The 27972-nt window shown below is 42.7% G+C and overlaps 3 protein-coding genes across 4 annotated transcripts in view; 2 read left to right on the top strand and 1 right to left on the bottom strand.

Moving 5' to 3' along the window:
- Window positions 1-637, top strand: part of LOC119393891 (DNA polymerase epsilon catalytic subunit A) — a 102712-nt gene extending 102075 nt beyond the window's left edge. Inside the window, exon 51 of the mRNA XM_037661081.2 lies at window positions 521-637. Coding sequence (XP_037517009.1) covers window positions 521-578 — 58 coding nt within the window. The 3' untranslated portion in view covers window positions 579-637. The remainder of the gene's footprint in view (window positions 1-520) is intronic.
- LOC119393893 (ATP synthase-coupling factor 6, mitochondrial) lies at window positions 607-6465 on the bottom strand. The gene is made up of 4 exons (XM_037661084.1): window positions 6260-6465; window positions 4978-5137; window positions 1490-1626; window positions 607-706 (listed from the first exon to the last, which is right to left on the bottom strand). The coding sequence occupies exons 2-4, from the start codon at window positions 5130-5132 to the stop codon at window positions 666-668; spliced, it is 333 nt and encodes a 110-aa protein (XP_037517012.1). The 5' UTR covers window positions 5133-5137; window positions 6260-6465; the 3' UTR covers window positions 607-665.
- Window positions 6351-27972, top strand: LOC119393892 (GA-binding protein alpha chain). Of its 2 annotated transcripts, none has more exons than XM_037661082.1 (10): window positions 6351-6499; window positions 10006-10241; window positions 12615-12747; window positions 14756-14840; window positions 15928-16008; window positions 16515-16646; window positions 20229-20441; window positions 20930-21076; window positions 22501-22724; window positions 24752-27972. In XM_037661082.1, exons 2-10 carry the CDS (start codon window positions 10027-10029, stop codon window positions 24938-24940), a joined length of 1419 nt encoding a protein of 472 aa, XP_037517010.1. In that variant the 5' UTR covers window positions 6351-6499; window positions 10006-10026; the 3' UTR covers window positions 24941-27972. The 2 variants fall into 2 exon arrangements, with proteins under 2 accessions (XP_037517010.1, XP_037517011.1); XM_037661083.1 differs by having other exon boundaries at window positions 12618-12747.

Consider the following 27972-nt stretch of genomic DNA (forward strand, 5'->3'; position numbering starts at 1 on the left):
CGTAGTTTCGTGAATATTGCATTTCTTGCAGTGCGGACCGTTTGCATTGCCAGTAAGGTGCAGATAATGCTGAGTGAACGCGACGCCCTGCCATAACCTGTGCAGCAAGCTTACATATTTCGATGCTGTAAATGTACTGGGCAATAGTTTTACTGGCATGTTGATGTGTGTACTTGTTAAACACTGGATAGTGCGGATTCGACACAGGACAAAGAAAACACAGATGCACAGATGCACAGGCACAGATGCCTTGCCTCTTTCTTTGTCTTGTGTCGAATCCACGCTATCCAGTATTAAAGATTTTGAACCAACTAGCCCAGCTACGAATTTTGTTAAGTGTGTACTTCTCTTGTGTAGCGTGTTCCTGTGAAAACAATGGCTTTTGCAAAAATTAACCAGGCAGGTATGGGTTGACCAACATACTTGCTCTCCTTAAACTGCTGCAATGACTGTGTACCTAGTATGCCTTGTGTTTCAGTATCAAGTATAGTTCCATGTGCCTCCTTTTTTTCCTTCTCAGACATTTCCACCTGCCCCTGCTTGAAGAAAGCGTCACTTGGATCGTGAAGAACAGATAGCAAAGGTCAATGGACATAATGACACATGTACAAATAAATGCACCCATTTTAATTACTTTATTCTAACAAGGTATTGCTGTCTGTACATCACTTCTTTTGTTCCAAGTTGATGGGGTCCAATGTTGGATCTGAAATGTTAAAATCATGTCACTGAAGAAGCAACACATTATAATACTATGAAAGGGGAATTGCAATATGCCATACTGCAGTGCTTGGAGACAGCTTATACAGGGAAGTGCAACGAATTAAATTTTCACGGTTCTCCCAATTGCCAAATATTTATAAAAGGGTAGTCAGTCCGCCAAGCATACCTACTTTGTCAAAACCGTGAGACTACCAACACTTTTGAGATATCTGTCTCCAAAAAAACGTAAGTGGCATGCCAATGCATGTTGCCATAAAATTTAGGGAAGGGTGTCTTGAAGCTGGTGACAGGGAACCCATTAGGTAGGCACGCCTTAGGATTAACAAGCATCTATTACACAAATGCAACAAACTCCCTTATGTAAGAAGAGTTAGTAAACAACGATTCCATAAGAGATTATCGCAGAATTTCTAGTGGCTGCTAGCAAAACTACTGGGCTGCTGAAAAAATAACCTCCATATCTACAGAACTGTTTTGAAAAGGTACTATACTCAAACCTCGATAGAGCGAACATAGATATAACGAATTATCGGTTATAACGAAGTAAATGAAGAATAGTCTTATATAAAGTGTTGCAATATACATTCATAACGAATTTTCGGATATAACAAACTCTTTTTCGTGTCAGATGAGACTTTGTTATAATGAGGTTTGAGTGTAGTTGAAACGCCTGTCTAGCATGGTGCATAGAATGGTTTTAATCGCAAACTGTCAGCACTGAAAAAACAATAATAATTCAAGCCAATAAATTGCTTTGACTACTTGCCTTGAAACTCGAACTTTGGAAACTCTGTCATATCGGCAGCTGATGTGCCACCATACTGGTGTGCTACTTTCTTCAATTCATCATCGTACTCCTTGTTGATGGAGGGGTCAGCATCGACAAACATCTCGCTCTTGGATCTGGAAAGATACCACATAATGCATTAGCAATGATGCGCATTTCTGCCAACTTCAGCTTGAGCACAAACTTTACACCTGTGTGGAAATTAATATTGAATATTCAGCACAAATGAACGAGCGCAGTTTGAGACTATGCTTCACATTGCGTTTTATCGTTGCACTTCTTAAAGGGACACTAAAGAGAAAAGCAATTTTTCTGGTATTAGCAAGTTACTCTTTCACGATACCAAAAACACCATGCTTGCGCAGAAAGAAAATACAGGTGGTGACGCCACCTTGAAGTCCCCGCACCAATCGCCGTGACGTCATATATTTTGACGCCGTCTACTAGGTCCTACGCAGTTCCTAAGCGGTAAAAATGAAGTGCATTGTCTTCCGAAGGGACCACAGACTTAATATAACAAGTTTCAGGAAATTTCGCCAGGATACGAAAAATACACTTTGAAATCAGTGACGTCACGCACAACGCTGCGCATGACGTCAACGCTGCATGTGATGTCACGGATATCAAAATGTATTTGATCTATTTTGGTGGCACGAAATTGAAAAATGAATCTTGCACCCTGATTTTCTCCTCTATTGGTATTCACATGGTGATGAAATTAACATTATATTTCTCAGAGTACAATTTATCAATCTAAACCGATTCATTGTTTCACTTTAGTGCCCTTTTATGTAGGAGTTCAGCTAGGATATTATTTCGAGAGGTTAGGGGGAGGGAGGGGGGGTGTCTACCTCCTTTCATATTGGGAAGGGGGGTGGGCTGAAAAACCCCCTGGCTACGCTTGAATGCACAGCCAGCTCTCATGGTCGTATCATCTTTACCACCAGGTTGGAAGAAGACTACACCTAAATACTGTACTCAACATTTACAACAGCTTAACTTTCAACATTTACAACAGCTTAACTTTCACAGGACGCAATTGGTAGCGCACTGTACTTTTAATAATTCACTGCTTTGTACTGAATCTCAGATAGCTGGATACAGCAGCATCACTTAGGCCAGCATGTTTCCTATCGTGTCCATGGTTTAATGCATAGGGTGCCGTGCAGACTACTAGCAAAGTGTGAAAAGGAACAGTGCTGGAACAAATTTCCTACGGTATGCAGGATTTCTGTTTAAATAGTAAAAACTCCTGCAGGGGAACAAGAAGGCTAAATGCTGGGCAAGTTCATACATGGCCAACTAAGACAAAAACTAGCGAAAAGCTGCATACACTGAAACAAGGAGTCCACAGGGCGAATGCATAACTGAAATTTACTGTTGATGTGTATACAAGTAATGTTCTGCCAGGTGTACTAACACAAAGGGTCACTACAACCAGCATGTGCTACATCAAACTTGGTATCACCTTCACAGTCCTTGATAAAAACATTCCTTTTCATTTCGGGTGACCGACAGTAGATGCATCAGACATTGTGTTTCATAAACGAAATTCTAGAAGATGAGGGGGTTTCATGCAACAAAACCACAACTATGAGCTAAGCCAGAGCGAAGGACTCATGTTTAATTTCACCTCGGTTTCTTTTATAAACCTATATATAGGACATACGAGTGTTTTTTTTTTACATTTCGCCTCTTTGAAAATGCAGGCATAATTATGCAACACCGCAGTGCTTACGGCTACTGCAGCAGGTGTTCGGTGGTAAATGGGTTTGTATCTGTGTTGCCTTCCACATGAGCAACTTTTTGTGATATTACAAGTACGAAACAATGTTGCACTGAATTACACCAGACATATTTTATCTTTCATATGTGACACACAAATTTTTGGTTGCCAATGTGAGCACTGAGAGAAGTCTCTGTGGCCTTTGTAGCATTTGCTTACTATGAATGGATGCTCATGCAATGTACAGCATCCAAGTGCTTTGGCAAAAAGCAGTGATGAGGTAGACAAAACAAACATTTTGTAATGGAGCTGCACAGGAATTGTGTTGCATGTTTCAAATATAGGCAACATGCAATTCATTTTCTCACTGTTGGGCACACAATGCATTTAAAGACGCCCTGCAACACTTTTCCAAGTAATCATTGAATGGCTTCATTAAAGGAGTTTATTGCCTCGCAAATAGACTGCCACACAAGTTTTTAGAATATGACAAGTATGAGTGGAGTTGCAGGGATTTGTCGCACGCTTTAAAGGGGCCATGAAGCACCCCTTGGGCTTGTTGAAAAAAACATCCTGCGGAAAGCTGACACAGCTATGAACTGCTCTGCCAAGTATTACAGTCGTGCGCGCCGTGTAAAGGCCACAAGCGGAGCGCGAAGTTGCCGTTTCCTCAGGCGCCCTCTTTTCAAACAGAGGCTAGTTCTCACTCTCGTCGGTGGGCAGGGCGTCTGCACGTTGACGTCGCGGATCTGCCAGTTTACGTCGCAATAGACATAGCATGCTTATTGGCCGATAGCGGACGTAAATCGAAAGCGGCGTTCGGATCAGATGCGCTTCTTGCCGCGGGGTGCCGCCACTTGCCGGCGCCGCACTCCTCAGTACACGGTAGCCGCACTCGCGCAAGCGAATCACAGCGGGAGAACGATCGCGTTTCATGACGCGCGCTGACGCAACTTCTTTCCCCCGTGCCATCTCTCCCTGTCTAGCTTCCAGTGCGCTCGTCGGCACGAGAAAAGAGAAAGCGCTGGGAGCGTGCGCCAAACCCCCGTAACTCCGCTGATTCTTGACGGATTCGAGAAATTTTTGCAGCAATCGATTCGCGAGGCAGTAAACTGATACTGAGGTCATTAGATCATTACTTGGAAAAGTGGTTCATGACCCCTTTAAGCGCTTTCCCTTTCCTTTCGTACCAGCAAGTGCGCTGAAAGCTACGCAGAGGAGGGATGACAAGGGGGCAAGAAGCTACGTCCATTCGTCAATGCGGCTTTCAGAGTTATCGCATGCGGGAACATTGCGGCATCTCACGGCGGCCACGGTAACTATGCAGCTCACAATGCTCAAATCAGCCAATGTCCGTGGACCTTGGGTTTATGGCGCAGTCATTTGGATTATGGCATCATTTATTGAGAGAAGAGCGAGTGATTTCTAGCCAACTTTGACAATTAATTGTAAATCTAAGCTGCGTGCTGCGCTATAATGTTTTGCTCATGCGTTCTCAGGAGCCTGAGGGTGATGTTACTGCACTGTCATTCCCAAACAGATCTTGAAGGAAAGCTCAAGAAAGCAACCAATGTGGTCGTATAATCTGTATTATTCTTCGAACATGTTGACTCGGGACTTCATGGAGATGCGTGAGCCTAAGGTTAAGTGTACTGGAAATATATCCACTAGGAGCTTAGTTGTTAAGGCAGGCTGAAGCAATGATGCCTGGTGCAACACTAGAATAGCGAGAACTGCTTACTTGCTCTTTTGCGCATACTCTCGGATCTTGTCGACGAACAGCTGCTGAATGGGGTCCAGCGACTTCTGCATTAGGACGGCGCTGACACCGTAGTTTCTCTTGCACTGTGCCATGCACTGCTTGGCCAAGTTGGTGACTCTCGCGTTCAGCGCCATGTTTCCTGCATGAAAAGAAAAATAAAGAGCGTCGGAGAAAGCACTTGAATAAGCACTTTCAATCAAGTCGCATCACGACATGTCGAATTTCTCAGGATTACCCCATTCACACATACATATTCAACACTCATGGGTACCAGCGAATTGGAATGGACGCAAGTACGTACTACAGGAATGCCGGTTAACGTGAGTACCAATGAAAGCCTGTCGGCGAGTGCGAGTTCACGAGTACGAAGGTAGGTAGGTAGGTAACGTTAAGTGTGAATGGAAAGGACTATGAACGCGGTTGAGTAGGTGAGTGCACCAAAGTACAGGCCGAATCGCATTTGTTTGGACTGAGTACTTAATCGTTGATTTGGCTGCAGTCTTTTGTACACATATGCGGAGGCCGACGCCGCAGTGATACCACGCATGTTCATACCATGCTAGATCAATGTGCTAAATGCAGATACAAGTGGAACCTCGTATCTACCGCGATGTATCTTAGGGTGAACACGGATCAGCATGGCCGCGCTCTGCGCATCCAAACGAAACGGCGCAGACGCTTGGGAACGTGCTCCTCTTGCTGTACTACAGGGAAGCGATCACGGGCGTGCCAGCACCGGCGTTGGCTGGATGCACTGGCGCTCCGCAGAGCGCGGCCACGCTGAGCCGTGTTCACCCTAAGAGTGGACGGCACTGTACGGTTGCAGGCTGCGAAACCGTTCGCAGCCGGCCGCTCTAGACAAACATGGTTCGGACCGTGCGAGTGCATAGCCTACAAAAATCATTGATATGCTTTGGGAATGTGTGTTGTCAGGTCACAACTTCGACCTTGAAGCATTTTTTATCTTAACGCATCACCACCGCTGGCGGGTAGTTCTGCAGAAACTATCAGTGAACAACTCGGTATATGAATAAGTACTTGATAAATTTTTACGTAGCCAAATGCTTCATTTTAGCTTTTAGCACGGCAGGTTTAGTCGCAAGGCTATAGGGAGGTATTCCTCCGATTTATTTAACAATAACACAAATCTTCCTAAAGAGCAACGATCCAAACTCCTGAACAAAGCTCAACCGTATTTATTGGGGTAAAAATCATAACAATTAATGTTTAAAAGCAATAAAAACCACGCGTAACAGCTTACCTCGCCGCCGGTCGTCCTCAGAGGAAAGCACTAAAAGCACTCTCCCAAACGCCCCTTGCCCTCAAATCTCGCAAAATACCGAAACCGATGTAGAGGTACGAGATGTCTCGAGAAATCCAGATCCGGTCACATGATATGGGCAGTATTTCCTTTGGTCTGCAATTTCCTGTTTAAACCGCGCGGCGTGAAAAAAGTTGGTTTGCCTGCGACGCTGGGATGACTCGGCTACTTGTCGTAGAGGTAGGCACTTTTGGCGATTCTGAGCGCGACAGTGTGCGCGACGTTGCTGTCCGATAGGCCTAGGTTTCTGCGTTTTTAGCCCGCGTGTGCCACGTCCGGTGTGGTCCTGGCGCGTCACATCCGGAAATAGCCATCTTGGCCTTTGTTCCTCTTCCTCTTTTCAAAATTATTGCACGTGAAATGGGTCTTTCCTGTGTTCTGCACCACATCCGCTTTGGCCTGCGGGGGTTTGTAGTCGTTAAATGGGTTAAACGTCGCGGCTGTACGCTTTCAGTGCGTAGCTGTGCCCTCGAGCGCTGCGTTTGAACCGACGGACCCTGCGATCTGCAGGCCACCGTTCTACGAGACGTTTAAGGATGCTGTAGCTACGTACAGAGATCTCAGTTTGTTTCGTGCCTCTTAGTAAGCTGGCGGCACGTATTACGTTGCCGTGCGAGACTTGCAGCAGGGCCTGCGAATGTGTGGGGAGCGTATAAACGGGAACGGAATGTGACCTTGAAAGGGGTGCCACTCAAAAAAAAAAAAAAAAAGGGCAAAAGAACGAGCGTCTTGCAACATCGGCGACAGACGCAGGCTGCTGTGTGTTGTGTGCGTCCAAGTGCGTGTCTGTGATGCGTAATATTCGGCTAACAGAAGGGGCGTAGATTAGCGGTATTTTATTTCGGAATAGAGGGGGTAGGCTCTACGCTACCGCGCGTGTGTGTGCGTGTATGGATTGTTACATACAACGGGGCGTAAAACAATGTCGGGCGAATAACTTCGCTCATCAGGGCTCGGAACTGTAAACTTCCACTCTCTTTGGGGGGCCAGGCCGTCTTTCCAGACTCTGGTGTTGCCTAAAAGTTATACATAAAGTCATCTTGCCTACGAAAGACGATGTTCACACAGTGGGCGAAACTTTCTCGTATGGGTTTATTGTTTATATGTATGTATGTTTGTTTGTTGTAGTGTGTTCTTTTAATAAAATAAAAAGATAAGAGACCGTCGTCGATTGCTTCATTATTTGAAACCTTGCCTTTCGATTGGCACTTGTCTGTAGGCAATAAATCGTCATATTGAAACATTCATGCTCACAGAACACGAACATATTTTGTAGGGTAGTTGATACTACATACTGCACCAGGTTCATAAAGCACCGCACTAGTATGCAGACGTTTCATCCTCTTTGAGCCTGACTTTCCTGCCTTTCATTTTCTATACATATGAAGCGTAATCTGAGCGTTCCAGTGCAGATCGGAGAAACAAGCCAGTTAATCTTAGGAAAAGTGCATCCAAGAAACCAACCGCAAGCACTCAGCTTCCAGTGGCACCATGATCTTGGTGTAGACTTAAAGGTAAACTTCACCAAAAAGTGTGACCATTGCATTAACTTCAGCTGCATAACTCGCACTGAAACAAATCTACCCAGAATCAGGGATATACAGGCCATGCTGGGAAACCTCAACAGGTCAGCAGGGATTCTTTCTAGTGCGTGTGTGCATAGCCTTCAAAATGATAGGCATAGGCATTCCTGAGAGAGAGGCTGAACTGGTCTCTATACATTGGTAGTTGAATAAACCATGGCTGGAGAATTGTATTCTGCTATGTATAAGAGATGCAACAAGTAGAAAGTAACTGCACTTGATTGAATGTCATTTGCAACTAAATTTTTATTCAGAGGACATGTCTTATAAGAAAGGAGCCACTGTGTCCAACCACATTTGCACATTGATGAGGATGGATATCAACTTTTGAATTGTCGAAATGCATGCTTATTCTGAGAAGCAAGTGAAGAGCTGATCACTTGCATCACAGGGCCTTGGATTACACAAATATTATTATTATAATTTATAATTATACTGGAGAATGCATGATTAATAATATTTAGGATCCTGCATTGCTCTGTTGGACAATTCTAGGCAAATGAAAACAAAAGTGTTTAAATAAACAGGCAATTATAACTTCTACAGTATCTTGTTTCTTTCTGATGTACTATGCATCCATCCTTATAAACCATACGCTTGCCTTCTGAGTAATGTTAGCTGCAAGTGACATAATTTCCTCTCAGTTTGTTACATCACTCGTTTTCACGTTTTTGACACCGCAATATGTATAAACCAACTGGTCCTGCAACAACTAACTAATGATGCTTGCGAGACAGTTTGGATTTATGTAATCAGTCCATGCAATTGTGGGTGCAAAATTAATAAATTTGAGTCGCATGGGCAGGTAGGAGTTATTGATGACTTACCAAGGTAGCTACGCTAATTTAACTTAGCGATGAAATCTTTCTACCAAAACCTATCCTCACTGATTTACCGAAAAAAGGCTGATTAATTGAGTAAGTGAAGGTCAAACTTATTTTCCCGATAATTTTGCTTGAAAGTCTCAGTGCCATTATTCGACATCATGAGTTTCAAGGTATGCAGTATCTGATCTGCTTTGGCACAGGAGTGGCTCTCAAGACTTTCTCGATTCATATTCTGGTTTGCGTTGAATATAGTACAAACTAGCACTTCCTAGATGTGTACTTATTGCAACAAGCTTAATTGTGTGACTTGTTAAAAAATTCTGTAAAGATACTTCCAATTCCTGAAAGATATATTAAGAAAATGGCCTGAGCATAATTTAACTTTTAGCTGCCTTGTTATGTGACTGCATGAATTTAGTCTGTTTGGCCAGCAGTAGAAATCCTAACACCACTCGCAAACATCCAAAACAACTTGCAGGCTATGAGAGCTGCAATAGTGGAAGGCTTCAGTTCAATTTTGACCATTTCGATTTCTTTCGAAAGAACAAGAAGTCCAGTTTATTGATGACATGTTCTCGCAACCTGACTCTACATCCAGAATAATTGAAACCGATGGTGTTCCCATTCCAAAAATGCGGTGTATACAGCTCAGAATTGATTTTCTGTCCCTGATTCTTAACATCAAACTTTTCAGAGGCCCTTTACTATATCTTTAACCATCAGTAACAAGATCTACCATTGGTCTGAATCCCTAACCTGTTAATTTACTAGAACTTATAAGTATTTTTATTTTCCGAGCACAGCTTCTGATTGTAACACATTAATCAACTGTGACGTTTCACACATGTGCTTTTATACCACTGTTATCACACATTTCTCTGTATAGGTTCAGACGTTGTCAATGTGTCTTGCACTATCTCTTTTATTGAACTAATCTTGGAACAGGCTCCTTTGTTGTTCTTTTGTTCTTTATTATGTCTGTTATTAAGCTAATATTGAATGAGGTTCTGCCTTTGCTCTTTTGCGTTATAGCTGCAATTTTAAAACTGCCCACCTGCAGTTTAATATGCCCAGCAGACCCAGGGGTCTTCAGGGCATAATAAATTAAAACAAAGAAGGAAATAACAGGCATTAGCGCTAGGGCATCTAAATGATCTGTCATGACGAGTGAATGAAGTCCTTGTTTAATTTTCATTGTGCAACTTTGTTTAATGAATATAAACTGGGTCTGACGACACGCCTGGGATTGTCTCTGTCTCTCACACATGCCGAGCAGTTGCGTGCCGCCTAAAGTGTTATGAAGCGAGCCGCGCTGGCCGAGATGGCCTTGGGAGAAGAGGATCAAAAGTCCAACGCAGGAGCAGGCTGCCAGGAGATCGTCATTGATGGAACCACCATGCTCGAAGCAGTTGAGGCCATCGTCTCATCAGATGACGGCACCACCACCAATGTCATTCTTCAGGACAGCACAGGCGCCAACTCCTCGGGCATCTTCAACCAGCTTCAAGAGGGGTAAGTAGTTGTCACTGAATGGTTGCTCATTAAGTCCACGATTTGCAACTACAGTAGACTCTCAGTAAACAAAAATCTGTTAATCGGTATTGCACAACTGCCTGTAACGTGGTTGGCCTCATACTTGAATTCTGCACCCCTGTTAGTCTCTCAGTAAGCGGAACATATTTTCCTGGTCCCTTCAGGTTTCGTTTAATGAGAGTCTACTGTATACTCTATTTCACACATCATATGCAACACTGTGGAAGCTATGCAAGCTGTGCAATTGTACTGACATTGCTCGTGTATGGTATGTGTTCTTCGTCTCTTGTCTCAGTCGCACTGTGTCTTCCTATAGCTATGCAAGAAGTTCGGTCAGCAAAATGTATAACTCTGTGCTTCTCGTGGTCAGTTTTCGTCGGTAAATGCTCGCACGAGCCTCCGCGTGCTGCGTCACGATGGCCTGTAAATGAAATACCAAAAAACGAAAACAACAAAGACACTAAGCAATCCAGCCATATAATAACAGTCGTATGAGGGGGTTTGTTTATTTGTAACGTCTCCTTTTATTACTCGTCCTAAAAAGGAAAAGAAAAAGAATCTATTTCGGGTGGTAAATACATTGAACTATTTCTTGATGTGAACGCATCTACTGCAAGAAGTATCGCTGGCCTTCACTGCGTGGCACCTGATGCGTGAACGACTATGGGTTAACTTCTTTTCTAATTGCTTAAATATTCTTTGAGATTAGTAGCCTGAGTCATCTTACGCCAGGCAGAAGACTCAAGTTGAAGCGGTGGTTCTTTAGGCCCGCTGCTTCTTGATGAGGCTAAGTTAGAATGCTTGCATTTCACAAATGTTTCTAAGTGATCCGGAAAAAAAATGAAGCATAATTTAAGAAAAGTGTATCTTTCAAATCGCATATTTTTAACTTCTGTTTTGGATGAGAAGTCTTTCGCCTGTAACATTATGAAATCAGACTGCTGTCACAGCATTTTCTCACACGATGTATGGTCTGTATGAGCTGTCCAGTGTGACTGACCTTCAAAGGTGAAATCATGAAAAGGATGTTGTACTGAGAAATCGTTCGTATGCCTGTACTCCATTTATTTTACATGCATGTTGACTTTGTGCCAAAAACTCACTCTTGGTGTGCTTTTGTGGACTGCAAAACTCCTTATTAGCTAATGGCCTCTATTGTTAGGTGAAAATTGAGCAGGCCCGTAGCCAGGAATTTTTTTCGGGGGGGGGGGGGGGCACTTGCTGAAAACCTTGACATTTGAGAAATACGCCTATTTTCATGATTTATTTTCAATAAAACACCATGTGTCATCAAAATTTCAGGGGGAGGGGGGGGCTGACGCCCCCCCCCCCCCCCCCCCCCCCCCCCCCCCGGCTACGGGCCTGCTGTTGAGCTTCTTTTTTTGGGGGGGTCAATGACCTCGTAAAGCTTGCGAATGAGTGCCCTGTGAAAATGAACCAAAGTGTGCCTCACTACAAAGAGGAACAGGAAGAAAAAGGAGGGGGCTGGGGATGAGACAGGACGCTAATGTTACGATGAAATTTCCAGAGGACGGCAGCTCAAAGCAAGTGGGAAGCGAATCTGTGCATAAATTCGAAGAGCAAGGTTAATATATGATGTTGATCGATTTGTTTTGAACAGGCTATGTTCATGTAACTTTTTCTGTGTTCTTCATGGCTTATAATCCCACACGTTATTTTATCGCATGGTTTACAGGTAGGGAAATCCTGTTAAAGTGCATTGATACAGCATAATCCGGCTTTGTTTGAATGATATCACTCAGGGTATCATGACAGCAGTAAGTGACAAAGCGAAAGCCTCTTTTACATGGGCAATTTCTCTGCCATTCATTGTATAGAATGCGCAGCAGAGTTTGAGGACAACTTGAATGAGCAGTTTTCTCGAACTTTTTTGTGGTGCTTCCATAAGGATATTAGTACCATATTTTTTATTTTATTAGTACTGCTTCTTTGTTTAACTAAGCCATGTTACAACTTTTGAAAGTGTTCTGGTGTTCTGCTTGTATCAAAATATGATACACATTAGAATTGATTGATTGATGGGTTGATTGATTGATGCAGACAGTTGACAGAAATGTCCAAGTTTTGTTTTGACAGCTCTAACTGCACCTGGCAATCATGAAACTGTGGAAGATTGCATGGTGTGATGGGCCAGTGGCGTTCTTCAGTGAACATTTCTTATTATTAGCTTTTTTTTTTATAGGAACAATGCTATCCTCCCATGCTTTGTGCTGTTAAATTTTTTACTGCAGAGTGCTGCAAGGAACACATGTATCTTAGCTTTAGCGCACAAAGTGTGCAAAATATTTTGTGCTGCATACATTTTTTTGACACATGGCTTTCACTTCACAGCAGCCTTCAAGCTGGGGTCATTGCCCAGCACATGGACATCACTGAGCCACTTAGTACACTGCGGACGCTGCTGGAACAGCGCTTAGGAGTCAGCTTGCAGGACTACTCTTTCTTCCTTCAGGACAGCCAGGAGGTGAGCGTACAATGCTTGTCGTTTTATAACTTCATTTTGTGAATCTGGTGATGTGGCCAATGTGAAGGATGTGAACTGAGAAAGAGGAAGATTGATTGCGTCTTTTCTTTCAATGTCTTAATTTTTACATTGATTCCACCCACCTCTTTCCTGGAGCAGTAATTTGGTTGTGGTCTCTCACAGGACTGAAACTCACTTTGTGTAGTTGGCAAGTCCATGAATATGGTCGAGCCAAACTGAATAAAAGACCAGTTGAACCATAATTGTCTGTCATTATCACTGTGAATCTGCTGCTAATTGTACAGGGCTGGTGGGGGGTATTTTGTATTACCCTGTATTGACATGGACTGCATAGCTGTTGTGTTACATGAATCTGCAGTCCTGTACGTTGCTGAAATTGTGCTGATAGGAGATGCTTGGCTGCACTAATTAGACATAGGCATTGTCTGTCATACCCAAATGCTCTCTATTTCCTGCTGAATGAGAACATAGCCGTGTAGTAGCTTTAATAAAAGTTTTGTTAATGTTGTGTGCTAGTTGTGAATGGTGTGAAGCAAGTGGATGGGAGTGGTGTGTATACCCACCACTAGCATAACCAGAAATGTTTTTCAGGGGGGGGGGGGTTTCAATGCACATTCATGCAGGCCTCCTGAGTGGACAACTAACGGTCATTTAACTTTATTGCACTGCGTATTGCTGCCGACGATCATTTTTCTGGAGACACTACTGGTAAATTTAACGTTGTGCAACGTACACGAGGACTAGAAAGGAACACTTAAACAGACAAGTGCAATTTTCAACTGAAGTTTATTTCAGGAAACACTGATGCTTAGACATGTAAAAACCTTGTCTGTTTAAGTGTTCTTGTCTTTAAGTGTTTAAGTGTACGTTGCGCAACGTTAAATTTACCTGTATGCTTCACCAACTCGCCCACATCAAGCTCCTTTTGCTGGAGACACTAGCATGTTCGACGTGCCGTGTTCCAGGACCAACGTCCAGAGTATTCTTTTTCTTTGCTCGAAACGAATACAACTAGAAAACAAACTGTGTATGCGCTTTAGGCCTAATATTTGATTCTTTTTATACAAGAATTGAAGCTGACTGACTGCAGAATAATTACATATTTAGTTATACATCAATTAACATTAATTACTGAAACTCACACAAACCAACACATTCCTTCACTTTCTTGTGATGTAATACTGAGTGCCTTGGAATCATGCCATGCAAATTTGACGCATTTGCAGACAGCGCATCATAATTCGCGCGTGAAGGGGATACACACATGCAAAATAGAAAAATTTCGGAGGGGGAGGGGTTGAGGTTGATCCACCTCTGGCTACGCCAGTGATACCAGCACATTTCTCTGCTATCAGAAGCGAAGGGTGGCTGAGACATGACCACCATCCAAGATGGGATTGTTGCGAAAAACTGCACTTAGGTGTGAATGTGGCTTTACCACTGTGTATTTGATTAAATAAACAAAATATTTAATCTGTAACTTCAGTGCCACTTTTTTCTCATCTTCAGGCGTCTTAAGTTGGAAGTGGCATGGAGTCATAGTTTAGCAGTCGTTTAGGCTAGTCAAATAATGGTGACTGCTAACTTTGTGAGTGCACGAGCAACTTAGATTGGTTTTGTTTAATGTGTGGTTTTATTCGAGCTGAAGTGAAAGTGCATTGTGTTTTTTTATGTTCCACCCATTTTACTTCTTGTGTTCGATTGCACTTAGTTGAAATGCATTCCAATGATGCCAAGTCTTATAAAATTAGTAGCACGTGTAAGAAACCAGTTACAGATATGCAGTTTCATGTCACACAGTTATAAATTTTCAGAGAGGAAACTTAGTCTTATGAAACTACTAATTTGTTGTAAGTGTTACAAACTGAACCATAACAATGTGCATATGTTGTCTCGAATATTCATGGATGTGTATGTATCCTTTACTTGAGTTCGGGGCGTCTGGAATGTGCAGCAGTGTCCGACCCTTTGTTTCAAACTGTTACAGCTGAACCCTGCAAAGAATTTAGTCGACCAGTGTGTGCAAGGGGAGGGGCTCGTGCAAGTCAACGTCGAGATCATCAACAAGGATGGTGAGCTGTTGGTCCTTGATCTTTTTACTTACTACATATTTACATTTCTTGAGAAAGTCTCAGTTGTGACAGCCTGCTTATACGCGTTAGTGTCACACCTGTAGGGCATGCCTGACTTTACGGTTGAAATCTGTGGAGGAAGTACAGGATTGTTTGTGTTTTTCATGAAGGAAAATTTTAAAAGTTTAGAAGGGTTGTAGGTTGTTTGATATCGAGCCTCTGGTAGTGCAACCATGCAGCCAAAACGGATTTGCAGTACTATGTATGTATATTGTTAGCACAACTTTTTTTTTGCATAATACAATTGTCGTATTTTCGTTATGAAACACAAACAGCACACTACCTTTAGATTAAAATTTGTTGATATTGATTCTCTAGTAGGTTATATAACAGGGCCTTTGTAGTTTCATAGTTTCAGTGATTTGTTAGGCTAATGGTAGATGTGATTTTCAATCTTCCTTGACGTTTGCCACTGCTGACCAGCACAAGCGTAATTTTGCTCCTGTTATTAATGTTAAAAGGGAAGTAATTCAACCAATTTCCCTAAATTAATTGATGTAAGACATAGCTACTACAGTTGAACCTGGACTTAATGAATAACATTAATGCTGTAAGACTTTGTTGGTCTTAGCTTTAACAAAATGAAGCTTTGTCTGCAAACTTTCTTGGACTCTTTGATCAGCTGCTGCCTTGCCAAATCACTCACACCTAGAGTAGCACTCATGTGATTACTTTTATGTACTACCTCCATGGGTGTGCAGCTTGCTGACTGTTCTCTACTGAATTATACAGTGAAATGACAAATGGTAGCCCAACATTCTAAGTGCACTCAATATATGTGCCTTCAAGCTTACAATTCCTTTATTAGAATGAAACTTTCTGTGCCTTTTTTCTTAAGTTATGCCGCGTCTACGCGGTCATCTTTTTGACTAGTAAGGTGGGTGGATACTCGAGATCATGCAACATTGTGCTATCTCCAGTACTGGCCCCCTAAGCATGTGTTACAGTGTCAGTGTGCATGCTTTAATGTTGCTCCGATTAAGGCACTTTTTAACCGTCTCTTTTTTTCTTTTCTTCACAAATCAAGACGTGAAGAAGATAAACATTGTGGATGTGCTAAAGCCAGCCGAAGAGATTCTTGCAGTGGCACAGAATGCAATGCCGCAAGGTACGTTGCCAAATGAATTCATTTTTGAGGCATATTTGACTTTGGGTGTCCAAAACGTGAATCTCGATATGCCCTACAAATTTTTGCAACTGAATGTAGTGCCTGTTTTGCAATGAATGAGGGTAAATATTGGCAACTATGGTTGTCAACACACTCTTCTGAGGTTATGATATTGGACCCGAATCACTGCTAAATCACGTTGATCCTTAGAAGTGCCTGATTCATATGTTTCTTGAGAAGTTTACAGATCACTGCTAAATCAGGTTGATCCTTAGAAGTGCCTGATTCGTGTGTTTCTTGAGAAGTTTATTGATGGTACTAATAGGGTGATATGGTGTGTGTGTGTGTTTGTGTGTGTGTGTCACGTCACTCATAGCACTATCGTGCATCGGTCATTGCATTTGTAAAAATGCTGGGTTAACCTGAGGTTGGTGGCTCTACTGGGCTCCTTGGAAAATGGCAATTCATTTATTGTTTTATGGCATGTTATCCTTTTCATGTTACAGAGGAATTGATAGGAGAGCCTCCTGTCGTGCGTAAAGTGGTGCTTCCTGAAAACGAAGAGCCGGAGAACGTCACACGGTGGATCGTTTCAGCTGAATTTAAGAAGGAGCAAGACAAATACAAGATACCCGCGGGTGAGAAGTAAACCTATTTTCCAGCTTGCCAATTTCAGTGTGGGTTTTCTTAGTTTAAATTGAGACCCTTACCATGCCCTAACCACCCCTAGCATTAGGCACGCAAATTCCAATTACCATCGCTTTCCACCTTGTCTCGAGCTTCTTTCCGGCTTTATTATTCCCGGTGATTATTGATTGCTTGCCGTGGCTGTGAATGGTGCAAGATAACACTCCCAGCGTGGGTTTGGCTCCCACCTGCAGAAGGTCATCTTCTCATTTACTTTCACCTTCCTTATGATTTGTGCATTTCCACTTTAAAAAGTGATTCTTTTTCCAGAACGGCCGAATTGTCTCGCTCGTTCTGAGTGACAGCTGAATGTAAAGTATAAATTCGAAAGAAAGATGGAAGCAGCATGCAAAGTTCAGAAAACCTGGAGGAAAAGGTAACGTAATGCCCAGTAAGGCTGTGTGTGGACAGGCAGCTGCCATGTCGTGTAGATAGGTAAACGGTGCTCTTGCGATATGGTCCCAAACACGTGTTACAGTAGCCGTACTGGTCTTCCTTCTTGACTGCTGTGCTTCTCCACTTCATTTGCAAAGTCCTGTTTTATATCTGCTATGTCTTTTTTTTTTTTTGCGGCACTGTTATGACTTGGTCTTAATCAATGCTTTGGCCAATTCATTACGTCAGTTGAATTCATTATTTTATTTGAAGCCATTTGAGTTGAAGGTTACTGCCAAGTAATCTTCTGAGACTATAAGCCACTTTAACCATTTGAGGGTTGATTTTTTTTGCAGAATGTGTCCCAAAAATGCGTATTTTTTTATTTGCTGAATTAAATTTTCAGACAAATCTTAAGAAAAAACTGTCTAACATTTTTTTGGGTGACAGTAAAGTGACAAAAAATAATTTGTGTTGTTACATACACATAGTTTATCGTGAGTAACAGCAAGATAAGTTCTAAAAAAAAACCTATATGACTGTTAAGAAATATGCATTGAAATAAACGTCTGTGTAGTTCACAGATGTACAAAATTAAGTGCACGAAGTGGCGTTGAGTGGAAATACAGGGGGGAAAAGCCACTTTTGATCCAGTCAGCATCGTCTCGCCGCGCACGCTTTTGAGATGTCACTCACTCATCAACATTTGAGTCTTAACTCGCAACTCCTCGTATGACGGGTTGACGTTTACTGAATCAGATTCTGGTCCGACAGTGAATCGGTGATTCGGAGGATTCGCTGCTAGACGCACTTGCGGCAGAGAAATCGGCACGCATCTCCATAGCGAAAGCAAACTGCGCGGTGAGCGCTCTGAAGAAAACTGTGTAGTTGTGAGCACGTCCGCAAAGTGAAAACAAGTCCAAAACCTATGATAATCCTTCGTCTTATCGCCAACCAGACCGAAGCGGTTCTTGTGAGTCCCCGAAACAGAAAACGCAACCACAGCGGCATCGTTTGTGTCAGTCAGCGCCTGCATGGAAACAGGCTTAATCGCATACTGGAGAATCATAAAAAGAAAGTAACAAATTGGTCACCTTTTAAGAGATTCTAAACCGGAAAGCCATCAGTTTTGTGAGCGCAGGAACCAGGAACCGGCCGAAGAACGAAACCGAAACTAGCCGGCGCATTGCTGTAGTAAAGCATTAAAAAAAATGCATAGATATTGGTGCAAGGAAAGAATTCCATGTAGTCCTGCCGTGTGGCATCACATGCCGAGCAGGAGAAATGATTGAAAAAGGCGCACGTTTTAAACATACCGACAATGACTTACATCTACGTCTTTGACCGTCTTGTGGCTGTTAGCGGATGACGTATATGTACATCTTTGACCCTCAAAGGGTTAAGAGACGACTTTTCCTCAGGGCCTTCCCATCCACGTTGTTGTGCAATGTGGCAAATAAATTTACTGATAAAAAAAATACTAAACCTTTCAGTCACTGTTTCTAATTTTTACTTATATTTGTCCATCGTGAACACCCAGATGCAGAAACTGTGGGAGTGAAGAAACACAATAAACTATAGTGATGCTGTTTCATTGTGTTAGAAAACATGCACTCATGCACAGCCTGCATCCAAAGTTTACGAACCTGAGATCTGACAGAACAACAATTTTTTTGGCACATTCAGTCGGGGAAACTGTACAAGACTTTTGTTTGCACATCCAGTCGACTTTTGAGTTAATTGACTTGTTGACAGGGCTGACAGAATTTGTCAAGTGAACCAGCGGGTTGAATGAAAAGAGTGTGGATCGATGCTGTGCTGTAGTTGAGGCTGGTAACCCTGACACTAGGTTCCGTGCTCATGCTATGGAAACTTCTGTTGGATTCTGCGGTCCGCATGCCTTTGGTGCTGACCATATGCGTTCATCAGAATACCGTTGTACAGTAAAACCTCGTTAATTCGGATCTCAAGGGAGTGAAAAAAAAAATGTCCGAATTATGCGAATGTCGAATCAGCGAATGCATAACAAAAACGCACATTTTCAATTCCTTTATCGCATACCTTTATTTTGAGAAGTAGTCCGTGATGCTTGTTTGTTTTTTTGTGGACAGCTGGGCGGCATGGACTAGTTTGCGGGCATGTGACAAACCCTCTAGCGCAAGAGTATTGCCTGGGACATCGTAGCATAACAACTCTAGAATGATGAGAGCATGAAATTTCTCACCCTGAAACGCTTCCATTATTTGAGCCTCGTTTTCATGTACGTCGATGGCATGTTTCTTTTTACGTCGAACTGACGCATCATCTCTTCTCTGGAAGCACCGTCTTTGAGTGCCTTTAGTATCTTCACTGTAGTTGCCAAGTCCTTTGCCGCGTACTTTGCGCGTTTTGCCGGTTCCGACATCGCGGCAGGGTAATATATCACACCACCACTATGGCTCGACCACCACCTCGTGCACCAACACTTCCAATACGTCGAATGTCACAACGCACCGAAGAGGGAGAAAAAAAGCACGACCAATGCCTGCAGGTCCACACGCTGTCCGTCTGAGGCCTTGTTTCTTTGTTATCCGTTCTCCGCCGATGACAAGACGATGCGTGCTCCAAAACGCCGCCTTGCGTCCCCTTTCATAAGTTTTCGAAAAAAAAATGCGGCTTTCCTTCGGCATCGACAGCGCACCGTTGCTGCATCGGCAGTGACAGCGCACCGTTGCTGCCGTAGCCCATCTTGGAGACCATAAGTTTGCACATGTGTGGCAAAGAAAATGCAATGTGATAAATAATATGGCCTCCGAGATGCAGTTTCAGTTTCGCTGTCTTTGGTTTGCCTCCAGTCCGAATTAACCAGTGCACGTGCAATTTTGCGTCAAATTGGCGAATCTTTGTTGCCATAGGGCTATGAACATTTTTGAACGGAGGGTGTGGGAATGATGAATTATCCGAATTTCCGAATTAACGGGGGCCGAATTAATGAGATTCTACTGTATAGCATATAGCCTCAGTACTTACTGTTTGTCATACACTTTAATTTCCTGTTTGTCCGTACCAGTCCCACGTTTTACATGGAGGGCTTCTTGAACAGATCCTCCTCTCCTTGAATTCAAAACCGTAAATCATGACAAAAACATGTGTTGCTGTGTATTCCACCTTGCATCCAGATCCAGCATCTTGGAAGCTCGAGCACGTGCAGCGATGGTTTCAATGGGCGGCGCAACACTTCAACCTGCAGAATGTCAATGCGGATGACTGGAACTTGACGGGAAAGCAGCTGTCTGACCTCAGTCACGCAGAGTTCATGCGGCGCGTGCCATTTGACCCTGGTGACACCTTCTGGACACATCTTGAGCTGCTTCGCAAGTGCAAAATCGTAGGTATGTGCCTGATACATACACTTGGAGGAAGGAACATTGAGCTATAAAAACTGGAAAGGCTGTATCGCAAGGTTTTGTTGGGTGTGGTTCAGCATGAAACAGGGCTGCAAAAGTTCTTTCAAGGAGCCTGGTAGCGTGAATTGTAATTGCCGGCCAACACAGTAATCAATGAAGAGCTGCAGATCTTGCAGACTCATACGGTGAAAGAAGGCACTGCAGCTGGGCCTGTGTCATTTTACTATGAAATATTCATGCTCATGATGTATCATAATGTATACAAAGCAGAAAGGTTGACAACAGTAATTGCTGATGGGACACCTGTTGTGGTTCAACATGTACCGGTACTCCTTCAGCGAGGCAAAATGAAGCAGGACAGCTTCTAGGACATATTGTGTAGTCATACATGCCGTAAACTTACACATGTGTTCTTAAAAAATGTGAAGATGTACTGTATCAATGCCATGCATGCATAACCTGTCTCATTCCAGCCGTGGTTCAGCAGCCCGTGTATGTACAGCCAACCACACAGGTGATTGCCATCCAGAAAGCAGCTAGCCAGCCATCTCGGGCCCGGATTAGGGTTCCGAAGCTGTCACCTAGGGTGGCATATGAGGGTTCTCCTGGAAACAGAACTGGTGTGTCTGGCTTTTGTTTCTCTGTGCTCATCCAGCACTACTTATGTAGGTCTCGTTGAAGCTGTGGTCATGGTTTCCAGTTCTTTCCTCACGTGTTGATTGTGTACCAAGGTTTGTGTTTTGTGGCCTAAATTGTGCTCCCGGCTGTGCTAACTTCTTGATGCTTCTTTCTTTGTCCCTTGTGGTGGCACTAAGTTTTATTTATTACTGTACCTGCACTTTATGCACCCAGTGTTGAGCAATATCTGATGAGTCTTTCTGAAACTCAATCCTTGAGAAATGGCTCTCTTTGCATGGCTAGTCTGGTGGGGAGATTCATTTTTGCTGGAAGCTTTGTGCAGTAAAATCTTTGTAGTCCTGTCAATCAAGTAATCTGAACTCACTGCTCTGGTCTTGGCCAAATACTGTCTGTATGTAAGAGGGGATCGAAAGAAACGCGAACAGATCTACATCTGCCTTCTCTACTGTTATGCATTTATTTTCAAGGTGTTGTAGCCTGCATGGTAATAACAAGCTATTAGAGTCATCCATGATACAATCAAGAACCATTCTAGCACCTATTTGTTGCCACCAAAGTCGAAGCACGATGAAAACAGTGCTTCACGCTGTTCGTGTTTCTTTCCATCGCCCCTGTACATTATTCTGTGCTGTCACGTGCTTGTTATGTTGGAAATTGAGTGCGAGCAAGCAAATAGTATGGGTTGCAAACAAATTCACTATAAGTCTAAGAGGGTGGTGCTTTGAGTGTCACAAACAAGTGATGCAGAAGCAGTGTTTGATGTTAGTATTAGAAAAGTCATCTAGGAAACAATATATTTTTATCTTTGTTTTCTGCTCTGTGCCTTATACGTTCCAGATGTATAAAATTGAGTTTCTTTCTTTACCTGCTTTGCACCATATCCAACCACGAATCTGCAAAAGCAAGAAAATTAAGAACAGAAATTCCAACCGGTGTATTTCAAATAACGACGTATATTCTAATCGACAAAGTTCAAGTAAAGGTTAACAGCTCTACAGTCATGATGATTTCCAATGCCACGGATGGCACGGAAGATGTCTTAGCACAAGCATCAGTGGCAGTCATAATGAAGACAAGCAGTGAATTGTCCGATGTGCTTGGATTAATGAGTGAAGTCATTAAGGAAAGGGTAGTGCTTTTGTGGTGGTACATGATCACATAGAAATACAACACATTACGGTGTATTTCATACTTGTAGTTGGAAAAATGAGACCAAATGGCGTATCCAACGCAAGAGCCCACATCATAAAGAGTGCGAAAGGACAGTGTGACCCTTGCGCAAATGTACACTACATATGCAAGCAGTCTCTAGTACCAGCTCTATAGTGAATCTTAAGTCTCAGCCTCTTGCTTTGTGTCTTTGTAGTAGTCTATGGTGGGTTCAATTGGCTGTGTATATGCACAGGCAACAATGGCCAGATCCAACTGTGGCAGTTCCTGCTGGAAATGCTGACAGAACGGGACAGCCGTGAGTACATCCAGTGGGTCGGCGACGAGGGAGAGTTCAAGCTCAACAATCCCGAAATGGTGGCCCAGCTCTGGGGCTTGAGAAAGAACAAGCCTAGCATGAACTACGAGAAGCTCAGCCGTGCTCTTCGGTACTACTACGACGGTGACATGATTGCCAAGGTTTGTGCTCTCAATCTCTCCATAATGAAATACTTTTTTTTTGTGCGTATGTGGCGGGATGTCAGTGGATTTGAAGCGTACAGCCATCGTAATTGTTAGCTTAGCTAAGTGTGCTGCAGTGGAGAGAAAATGAGTCCAACAGTTTGAGTCCTCAGCTAACTGCATCCTCCCTACATGCACATACTTCCTCATGTCCTCACTCTGTCTCGTTCTTTGTCGTCCCCAAATAGTATTTCTAAGAGTACTCATAGCTGTATGCTGACATTACAAAATTCACCTCTATGCATCGTCTTTCACAAATACAATAGACTCTCAGTAAACGAAAATCTCTTAAATGAAATTGTTAAACGGAACAACTGCCTCTAACATGATTGGTTTTGTGCTTGAATTCTGCACCCCTTTTCATCTCTCAGTAAACGAAACTCCTGTTAAACGGAACATATTTTCCTGGTCCCTTCAGGTTCCGTTTAACAGGAGTCTACTGCATTCTTGTGCCATGCCTTCTAATTAGGGGTGTGCGAATATTCGAAATTTCGAATATTTTTCGAATAGTGTTTGCTATTCGATTCGATTCGCACTGAAATTTTACTGTTCGAACTATTCGAACTTCCCAAAGACAAATGCTGTCAACGTCCGGTTGAAAGTGACCCCTTCAGATTTTCAATAGGCTTCACCTCATTACACTCTCGTATTGCGGCAAAGCTGCCTTTCAAGCTCCGTTACGGTCGAACTTAGCCAAGAGACGAAGTCCGGTTGGAAGTGGTCCCTAGATTTTCAATATGCTTCACCTCCTCACACCCCCGTATTGCGGCAAAGCTGCCTTTCAAGGTCCGTTACGGTCGAACTTAGCCAAGAGGCAGTCAACGTCCGTTTGAAAGTGGTCCCTAGATTTTGAATATGCTTCACCTCATCACACCTCTGTATTGCGGCAAAGCTGCCTTTCAAGCTCCGCTACGGTCGCAAATGTATTAACCCAAGAAAACGCTGGTTCCAATATGGAGATGAAAGATGTGGCAGAGTTGGGGGCTCAATTAATGCTGTTTTGGACCTGAAATTTGGGCAGGAAGTCCGAAAAATCGGACGCCGAAGCTTTTTAGCATCCAAAATTTCAGATGTTCTTATATATCGACGTCTACTACGAGGCAGATTTGGAACTCTGGATTTGAAGGGAGCACACCCTTGTCTGCCACATCAGTTGGGCTTCCACAGCAGTTGAAAGAGGAGGAGAGGCTGAGGAAATGGCACCTCTGCCTATCACGTGTAGTGTTGTCGGCAACACTTTGGTTGCACCAAATCATGTACATAAATACAATTCGGCCTCTACATTGCCTCACTCTTGATAAGAAAGACAACTATGAAATATGACCCCACCAGCGCTTCATCAACCTAGCGAAAAGAAACACTTTCATGTTGCTATCTCACAAGAACATACTTAGGGATTCTCTGCAACTTTTTCTGTAATTTCACTTCGAATTATTCGAAAAATGTTTGAGAAATATTCGCAAATTATTCGAAATTATTCGATTCGATTCGCACTCAATCTTTATTATTCGAATTCGCTTCGCACCCAAAATTTTGCTATTCGCACAGCTCTACTTCTAATGTTTCTATAAGATCCGCAACTATAGTTCATGAAGGTCTCCGATACCTGCATATTTTGTTCTTATACACGAGGGATTCGCCTCATGGAATACGTACCAAAAACTAATAGAAGGGCATCAAAAAATGCATACTGACTAAATTTCAACTTTTCATTCGAGACCGTCACTGTTACACGTTTGTTTCAAAGTTGGGGGAGGATGGAGGCTTGAAATGTGAAACTGTTGAACAGCAAGTATATTGCAGAAGCCAACGTCTCAACAGAAGGACTTGTCCATGTCGGGACAGAAATTTCATCGCTTCAAGCTTCCACCTTCCCGTGAACTTTCGTCTTGTCTGTCTATCTTCTATAAGCAGATGGAAGTAATGAGATTGATTGGTAGAGTGATGATGCCACCGTCTTCGTGCCTTTCTCTGCCTCTTGTCAGGTCCATGGCAAGCGATTTGTGTACAAGTTTGTGTGTGACCTCAAGCAGCTGGTAGGCTACAGTGCCGCCGAGCTGAACAGGCTGGTGCTTGAGTGCCACCAACGACGCATGGAGAAGCTCGGTGGCAGCATTCTCTCCATGAGCACCCTGGAGGTGCAAGCCGAACAGGACGACACGGAGGACCTCTGAACTCCACAGAGAGCAGCACATTTCAGTGTGTTTCGTGTGTGAACTCTTCTCTGTGTGACTTTGTGTGAGCAGTCTCAGCCGAGCGCTCGACCAACTCTGGACAACCTTCTTGTGAGAAAGATAATAGTATGTTGAGTGACTGAAGCTTGTGCTGTGTCCTTTGTTTTTCTGTGCGTTTCATATTCCTAGTTGCTTTGTTAAAAATTGGTCATTGGGCATTGGGAACGCTCTTGCACCATCACATGCATCTGTACCTCTATGCACTCATTTGGCTGCAGTTTGAGGTCACTGCTTCAAACCATTCACCGCACTTTTTTGTACTTTCAAACATCATCTTTGTTAACAATGTTATATAACACATGCTTTTGATCGCTTGCATGCCCTATAGTACATTTAAAATTGGGAAGGCTAGGGGTCTCGCCGGAGATTGATGCTGAAAATTACATTATTTTGGGAAATTGCCTCTACTGAGTAGATTAGAGCGGCATTTTTCCGAATCCTGCTGTTCAGAGCACTCTATCACACAGACATTTTAGTGATGAAAATCTCAATGTAGATTACAAATGCCACCAAAATTGGGGAATGACTTCGCTAGAAAAACGCCCATTTATTTCATAAGGGCAATGGCTACTTTCGTTGCTTTCATAATCAGCCAGGGATTTCAAAGCTTCCGAGTTGGTCTCATCGTAGTAGAGGTCAGAAATAGAGGCACCGAAAATGTATGTGTCCTTATTTTTTTTGTGTGCACAGTTCATGCCCAAGCTTCTGTCTGTCAGATTCCTGCATCATTTACATTAGCAAATAATCACAGCAGTCTCTTGTTTTGAATAATCAGCCCATTTTGTTTTCAGTAAGGCTTGCTGAGAATGTTGCCTGCCTAAAAGAGGGGCTTTTTTTATATTTCAAATGCTACCAGACAGACGTGTTTATTGTGCACATTCTAGCTGTAACAATAGTGGGACTTGATGCTGAAGCACTGAAATGAAGTATAAAAGCGTTCCTCTGAATTGTGCTCATAGAATAACCGGAATGCTTCATGGCATGTGATCTGTAGTCGTCACAGAATGTGCAAGGTGAAGAAAGGCATCAGGATCATGTATAATTCTGTACTATTTCGTTGTGGAACACTTACTTTTACTACCAGTAGTGCTCAAAGATTGGTTTAAAGTGGGCAGAGCTGTCATGGTAATCAAATATAATACCAAATGGCAAAGCCATAGTATAGATTGGTCTGTGAACACAGCAACTGATCCCACTGTTTGAGTAAGAAAGAACATGTCATGCAACAGCATCGGCATGTTATATATTGCAGGCTAGTACTAAACCTTAATAAATGATACAGAAACAGTGCAGAAACTGTGAAATTCGAACATATTTTATTTGTGGGTCAAGCCTGCTGCATTCGAGTACACTTATACATGCCATTTATTTTCAAGCGGTTACTAAATTGTAACTGAATATGTCATGCAATTCACACTGGAATCCAAAAGTGTAATAGAGGGTCATTGGGGAAGAGACGAGAGGTGGCTTTTCTGCTATGCATATTGCCTAACAGCGGTGTGGTTGATGCATTGCTAAACACTCTAGACATTGCTTGTGCAGCTGTTATGCAATCGCCACTTTAAAGAAATGTGAAAGTCGTGTTTTACTGGGAAGCCAGCTTCACGCATTATTCTAAAAGACCTTTGTTCGGACCCAATAGTTTGTTCTGCAAAAGTCGGAACTGTGTATCTGTCTTTTCCGTCATTTAGTTTTGGCATGAAAATAGCTTGTAATTTACCATTTTTCTTCATTTACTTTTTCATCTCGGGCATGTGTGCATCATTCTTGTCTTTTTCATTACAATTATGTTACGTTTATTTTTCAAGAAGATACAGTAAATCTATCTGCAAGTGGTCTATTTTGCTGTGACGAAGCTTTTGGTCTTGTAACAGGTAAAATTTCTACAAGTAGTCAAACCTTCGATATACAGAGTACAGATGTAACAAATTATCGGTTATGGGGACTAAATGAAGGATAGTCTTGCCATTAACACACTGTTATAAACGTGCATTTATAACAAATTTTCAGCTACAACAAAACCACTTTCATGTCAGATGTCGCTTCCTAAAATGAGGTTTGACTGTATTCAGATTGCTGCGCAACATTTCTATTTGTTGCAAAAGAGTGCCACTGAGTCCCTTATAAGTTCATATACAAGTGAACTGTTTTACATTGTTGATGTTTTAATGTGCGGGGTTAATGCCGTCTGGTCTCTTCCGATTAGTTGAACTAATCCGAGCCTTGACCAAAGTTAGTGTGTGAATAGTGGAAGTGTGACTGTTGTCTATGGAATTATAGCCAAGATTTATGTAGTGCATGGCACTGGACTGCACCTTAATGCACTCTTGTAAATAACGTTGACAGCTCAGATTCTCGTAATAAGCATTTAGCCGCTGCTAAGGCTTCGATAGCAGTTTCGTTGCTGTTTGTGTTGTGAATGTATGCAGTGCACACAATGATGGTGGCCTTTGTCAAGAAACATCCTTTAGAACAAATGCGCTCTTATGACAACTGCTTTCTTTTTTGTTTTAAGAGGCGCGTTCAAAAATCAAATATGTTGACTTTTGACGTAGCTAACAACCATTCTGTGCTGATGTCTTGTTCACGAATATTCAAGAATCTTTGACATCACTTCATTGCCCATTGTTTCTCTCAGCACTTTGAACTGCTCTATGCCTTTTATACGAAGTCCACAGGCTGATGAAAGTTAGGACAAACTAAAGACAAAACTTTGAAGTGCGCATTAATAATCTGCTTGTTCCACTTAGAATTTTCTTGCGATTTGGTACATGGAGTGGCGATGATGTGTAGTGTAGATGTTAAGCGTTGTTTCTGTGGAAAAAGAAAAAACAAACTGGTTACACGTGCATTTTCACTGTGTTCTTAGTAGATTTGCTTTTTTAAATGTATCGTCGCTGTGCTGGCATTGAATCACAGTGGATGGTGCAGAAACAATGTTTGCCTATTAAAAATGCTGGCTCACTAATGTG

Source organism: Rhipicephalus sanguineus, chromosome 5 (assembly GCF_013339695.2).
Source record: "Rhipicephalus sanguineus isolate Rsan-2018 chromosome 5, BIME_Rsan_1.4, whole genome shotgun sequence".
Lineage (NCBI taxonomy): Eukaryota > Metazoa > Arthropoda > Arachnida > Ixodida > Ixodidae > Rhipicephalus > Rhipicephalus sanguineus.

Bases quoted from the DNA above. Each gene is read 5' to 3' on its own strand.
- LOC119393893 (XM_037661084.1), bottom strand. From the start codon at position 5,132: ATGGCGCTGAACGCGAGAGTCACCAACTTGGCCAAGCAGTGCATGGCA. The intron at 1,627-4,977 runs GTAAGCAGTTCT...GTATCTTTCCAG, and splicing joins GAGTATGCGCAAAAGAGCAA to ATCCAAGAGCGAGATGTTTG. The intron at 707-1,489 runs GCAAGTAGTCAA...TTAACATTTCAG, and splicing joins TCCAAAGTTCGAGTTTCAAG to ATCCAACATTGGACCCCATC.
- LOC119393892 (XM_037661082.1), top strand. From the start codon at position 10,027: ATGAAGCGAGCCGCGCTGGCCGAGATGGCCTTGGGAGAAGAGGATCAA. The intron at 16,009-16,514 runs GTACGTTGCCAA...TTCATGTTACAG, and splicing joins ACAGAATGCAATGCCGCAAG to AGGAATTGATAGGAGAGCCT. The intron at 22,725-24,751 runs GTTTGTGCTCTC...GCCTCTTGTCAG, and splicing joins ACGGTGACATGATTGCCAAG to GTCCATGGCAAGCGATTTGT.